General features: G+C 31.4%; 1 protein-coding gene across 1 annotated transcript; it reads right to left on the bottom strand.

Annotated features, from left to right (window-relative positions):
• Positions 1 to 486: 486 nt before the first annotated feature.
• On the bottom strand, positions 487 to 3,462 carry LOC112008916 (uncharacterized). Its single transcript, XM_024041282.2, has 10 exons — positions 3,311 to 3,462; positions 2,947 to 2,997; positions 2,572 to 2,643; positions 2,248 to 2,272; positions 2,096 to 2,128; positions 1,846 to 1,967; positions 1,613 to 1,743; positions 1,283 to 1,506; positions 945 to 1,189; positions 487 to 824 (listed from the first exon to the last, which is right to left on the bottom strand). Exons 2-10 carry the CDS (start codon positions 2,947 to 2,949, stop codon positions 729 to 731), a joined length of 951 nt encoding a protein of 316 aa, XP_023897050.1. The 5' UTR covers positions 2,950 to 2,997; positions 3,311 to 3,462; the 3' UTR covers positions 487 to 728.
• Positions 3,463 to 6,000: the final 2,538 nt, after the last annotated feature.

Below are 6,000 nucleotides of genomic sequence, written 5' to 3'. Positions count from 1 at the left end.
CCAAAGTCATATTAGGCCCTAAATCCTTTCATTCAGAGCTCCCTAATTCACTGGTTAATCAAAGCCAATTGAATAAAATTTGAATTAAGCTCGTGATGCTGATCATATTGTAGTTAAAGCCTATGGTAATAAAAAATATCTTATGCTTTATTAGACCTATAGACAGGTTAATCAGGCAGCCATGATTTTGCCCTATGTAGTTGTAATTGTGAATTGCACCTTGCTACTATTCAGATGGAAAATAGTTTTTTAAGCAAATTCAGGGTTGTAAATTGCATTGGCAGGCCTCCAGTCCTTCACTGATTCGGTTTTTGTGGATGTTTATACTACCAACTAACAATGAAGAAACAGCCTTCTGGAGGAAACTGCTTGTGAGTCATTGCATGTCAAGATCTTTGTGCACTATAAGTAGTTCTGGTTTGTGTAATATAAATAATGAAACCCTCACCATCTTAAAGAACTGTTACTTTGCAATCAGTAGACACATTGATGTAAAATAAATTCTATATACTCCAATGAGAATGGAAATATAATGTTTGAATCATCAGAGTTCATACTACTTCTATAGCATTGATTTTGGGTTCATACGAACATAAATATATAATGGGGAAAAAAAATCTAGCGCAGAACATCTGTAGGGTTAGGAATTTAGGATCTTCCATTGACCAAATGATTGGTTCTACCTCCTATCTAGCAAAGCAATTGGGGTAAGAGAAACTTAAATATAATTAGCCTTTCAATGAATACTTCTTCCCTGTAAATGCTTGAAACTTTGGCTCTTCTTCCTTCTGAGGTGGCTCTTGATTGCTGTTTTTTGGTGCAACCTAACATTACAAAAGCCAATATGCAAGAGATCAGTTTTAGCCCCAACTGCACAATAAGTAGGCCAATAGATGTATAAGAAAAATTGAGGGCAGCTTATATCACAAGAAAGCAAGACATACTTTTGATTTTTCATTTTTGGGTTGATTTACATTTGAGCCAAACACGAGCTTTCCAGAAGGTTGACGTGAAGCAGGATTTGATGACTTGGAATCCTTGGTTCCATTCTGAGTTTCTGATTGGTGCTGCTTAAGAATAGGAGAAGAATCTGGTGCCACTGATTCTGTTGAGGGTCTTCCGTCCAAACGTCTCCCAAAACCAGTGAATGGGCTAAACTTGGCCATCTTTTTGGCTGGCTCATCTTCATCTGAAATGCCGAAATAAATTCAAAGTAAGAGGTTAATAATTAAACCTTGTGAACAAGTGTCAAAATAAGGGGAAGACAAATGATGTAACAAACCTTCTGATCGTTTCCTGTTCAACAGTGCTGATTTTGCTGGTTTTTCAGGTTCTTTATAATCAAGAGGAGGGGCGAAGTCAACCTCACAGTCCGTTTCAATGATACTGACTGCAGAGGAGGGTTTTGTTTCAACTATATTAATGTAATACTTCTTATTGTTATAAGCAACCATGATAGTATCACCAGTTGTTAAACAAGAGTAGCTCCTTAATGAAGTTTCCAAGCTGCAAATGAATATATGGAAAAGATAAATAAAGAGCATAATTATATGTACAAAAAGATCAAGGCTGATTTAAGGCAAATATGTAAATGGCAAAGTCATTGACTAACATAGCTTTGGGGTTGGAGACATCTAAGAAATCCTTGGTGTGTGGCTGCAGCTTAACATATGTTCCCTTTGCTAGGCTGGCATTCTTCAGTTGCACTACGTCTCCCTCTTGTAGGAGCATGTTTTCCATCATCTAACAATATTAAAAAAAAAAAAAAAAAAAAAGCACTAAATAAGAAGAAAACTTCTGAAGAACCACAGAAGATTCAAAAGATAAAACAGACAAAAAGCATACCCAGTATGGTAAATATATTAGTCCCTCATCAGCTATGAATTCTAGGACTCCACAATGAGTAACCCGTCCAGCAGCAGGATTGTTAAGTTCAAATAGCATAGGGTATTCTATTTGTAAAGATGCTGAAGTGCAAAAAAAAACCATGTCTTAGTTGGTGTTTTCATAAATAAAAGGAGATTTGCTTAAAAGCAAACCTACTTGCTTCAGCAGAAGGGAACAGAATGAAGGAGGTGTTAAATTGTTGACTTACCAAGGCGATCAAGAGCTGAGGGAGGCATAATAACTGGAAGCAAAAAGAAAACTCATAAGTAATTTTTAAGCCTCAAGAACTATTGAGAATTAAGAGAAATAAGTATAGAGATTAAGGATAGTATCGCAGAATTAGTCAAGCAGTAAACGTACTTTTATCACCCTTTTCCAGATGTGGCTGCAAAGATTCAGAGAAATAATTAATTTGGAATCCAAAACCAAGAAAAAATCAAGAGCCTAACCAAAGAGTAGGTACAAGGCCAACTAATGTCCATAATATTGAAACAATTTCATAAATTATAGACATTGACAAGGTCAATTATGAATTTGGTAAGCTTACAAATCAAATAACCCATTTAAAGAGACTCTTCTCATCACAATTAGTAGAGTGCAACAGAACTGATTCCACCAATTTCATTTAAAAACGGAATTTCTTATAATAAAGCTAATTAAATTCAGCAGAGGTAATTCTCAAACCTTATCAATGAAAGAGACAGGGTAACAACGATAACTGTGCTCAAAGGTTGAAAAATGGCGGTTTTCGTAAGCCTTCAACAATCAAAACAAACAATAAGATCTCTGATCAAAACCGTATCAAGAAGCAACAGATAAATTTGAAAACTAAAAACATATAAGCTCAACAAATGAGACCAAATGTTGCTGTCACAGAAATAAAGCATCCCAAAGCTGAAATCTTACTTGTTCCACAAGACATGCAAACCAAGTTCAAAATCAATAAAGTACAAACCACCTTCCTAATCCAATATGGTTCCCACTTTTTTTTCTTCTTCTTTTTTTAGGATAACAATATAGCAAACACAAACCACAAAGAATACAATGTTATTAACATACCATGATCACTGGTCTGAGAGGTTCTCTCGCTACTATAAGATTGCTTATAGTCTGTCAAAAATCCAAACAAACAAATAAGCAAACAATTGTCAAACACAAAACCGATTCACAACAATGGTCAATCTGAACAAAAACTGATCATAAGGCATAAAAATTTGAGTTCATGATGAAGATCCCATCAAACATATAGCAGTCCATTACCAACCCAATACTCAAAAAACAAAAAAGAAGCATAATTTATTTGAATGCCCCCAAAAAACATTGAAAATAAAGGTAAAAGAAAAAACCCAGATAAGTGATTAATGTAAAAGAAGAAGTAGAGGCTTATAGATCAGAATTTTAAAAAAAAAAAAAAAAATTGAACCTTGGTATTAGAAGGTTGCGGAATTGTAAACGTAGAAGAAGGGCAGTGAAGCGAAAAGTTTTTGATGGTGATGAATGCTGTGGCCTTTTATAGGTTAAGAGAGAGAGTGTCAACAAGTATGTATACAGTATACCTCGGTAAAGTCGGTATCAGATACCTCTCAACAATAGAATACAAGGCACTCGTGGAAAGCCCACAGTGGTTTCATTGTTTTCAAAACATTAAACAAAGGTTGGCCCTAAGAGGTGTACTTTTGGGGTGGGCTTGAGCCTGATGCTTTTTTCCTTTTTTCTTTAAAAAAAATTTTATTTACAATTTATTTTTTTTAGATTTAAACTTTTTTTAGGTACGAATAATCTATAATATCTATAAATAGATTTTGATTTCTTTTAATAATTTTTTTTTTTGTATCTATCAATATTTTTTGCTTATATTTAGCAATTAGATTTAAATTCTTTATATAAAACCCTCAATATTTACACATTCTTTTTTGTTTTCGACCAATACAATATTTTATTAGAATTTTACTATATCATTTTTTTTAAAATGTCAAAATAGATAATTTCATTATAAACACAATCTTAATACATACTTATTAAAAACTATTATAATTATAAAATTTGATATTTAATAAGAAGAGAATATTATATTTTATAGTACTTTCGTACTTACTAATAATTGGGTGAGCATATCCACATAGAATTCCATGCCAACGAAAACAACTACCTAACATAGAACTTAACTTCATGTGACAATTGAGTTTATATATATTTTATATTAGATTGTTTACTTTCATTGGTGTGGAGAGTGCCTGAAGATTTCCCTTTAGGAATAATTGTACTTTTCTCAAGCTTTTTTTTTAAACCCAATAATAAACCAATAAAGACAATCTCTCCTGACAAGCACGGCTGGAAATTATTTTTTACTTTACGATTGATTAATTAGTTAAAAAATAAACAATAAAATTCCCATAAATGTTTTATCTTTATAAATATTAAATAGTAACTTGAACCTTGGTCCACGTGCTTCTAGCCTGGTGGCACCCCATATTTAGGGTGTGTTTGAATACGGCTTATTTTGTTGAAAACTAAAAATACTGTAACAAAATAATTTTTAAATGTGTGAATAATGCTTTGTGGCCTATTTTTAATGAAAGTTTTGGAGAAAAAAGAGGTTTGTGGGTCCCGTGAACAGTACACAGGACCCACTGGAAAAACACTACAACCACAAAACGCACTTAAAAAAAAATACAGACGCAGACACATGATAATCGATATCCAAATGGGTACCCAATCTTCAGTGTCGTGGGTTCACGACTCCCACTCTCCTCCCAAATACAATTTTGACCCTTGAACCTCACCTTCATATATAAGATTTTTTAAAAAAAATAATATATATTTATGAGAAACAAACACACACATACACAACTTTCTCAAAAAAAAAAAAAAAAAAAACACACACACACACACACACACACACACACATACACAAGGGGGAGAGATAAATGAATTCTAATGCAAAAATACACCACAAACTCGATTCCCACTTTCCTCCCAAATTCAATGTTGAACCCTGAACCTCACCTTCATATAATATTTTTTTTTTTTTAGAAGCAAACACACACAAGGGAGAGAAAGGAATTCTAACGCAAAAATACACTATAAACTCCACTCAAAAGCCCTGAAAAACCTTTTGAGTTTGGAGCTTGCTTTAAAAGTGTTTGTGTATGTATATGTATCATATAATTCTAAAATATTTTTTTTAGGCTAACTTGCAAATTACACCCTTAAAGTTTGGGGTGTTTGGATTTTACACTTCAAGTTTTAGAATTTGGATTTTACTCCCTAAAATACTAGATCACTTACATTAGCAGCCCCTCTATCCATATTTTCTATTAAGTGTTACATAAGCTTGTCACACATATTTAGTTCATCCAATAAAAATGATGTCATGTCATTTTTATTATGTCATATACTTTTTAATTATTTTATGTGGCACTTTACAGAAAATATGGATGGGGGTTGTTGATGTAAACATAATAGAATTTTAGGAAATAAAATTTAAATTTTGAAATTTTAAGATGTAAAATCCAAACACTTTCAAATTTTAAGAGTGTAGTTTGCAATTTAGTCATATTTTTATAGACTTTAAATTGTATCATCTAAATTTGGAAATAAATTCATAAAATTTTTAAATATTATTTAAACTTTATTGATAATCAAATAATATGTTTCAATTATTTTAATCAGACAAATAGTATGTTTCATGGTAAAAACAATAATACAATTTCTAATAATATAAGGTTGGTAATCTAATTTCTAAATGTTCATAAATAAAAATCAATATATCTAACTCAAATAATGAGAATAAGTTAATTTAACTTTTTTTTTTAATGAAAGTTAATTAAGTGACTTGTGAAAATAAATCCTAGATATATAATTTAATTTAGTAATAAATTCAAATATAGACTTATGTTCAAAATAAAAATTAACCTAAAATCAGTCTCACTATTTGAACTGATTGTTCTTTATAATTAGGTCAAGATACTAATTGCTTTTTGGTGTAACCGTGATTTGAATTTTGAACCCCTTTATTTAATAACAAAAAATTTTATTTTATTTTATTTAAAGAGTTTTAACCTATGACGTTTGCTCTTAATGATAGTTGATAGTTCTTTATCATTAAATCAA

Source organism: Quercus suber, unplaced genomic scaffold (assembly GCF_002906115.3).
Source record: "Quercus suber isolate HL8 unplaced genomic scaffold, Cork oak 2.0 scaffold_472, whole genome shotgun sequence".
Classification (NCBI taxonomy): Eukaryota; Viridiplantae; Streptophyta; class Magnoliopsida; order Fagales; family Fagaceae; genus Quercus; species Quercus suber.
The sequence above is the reverse complement of the archived record's forward strand: the minus strand, read 5'-3'. Positions and strand labels throughout refer to the sequence as shown.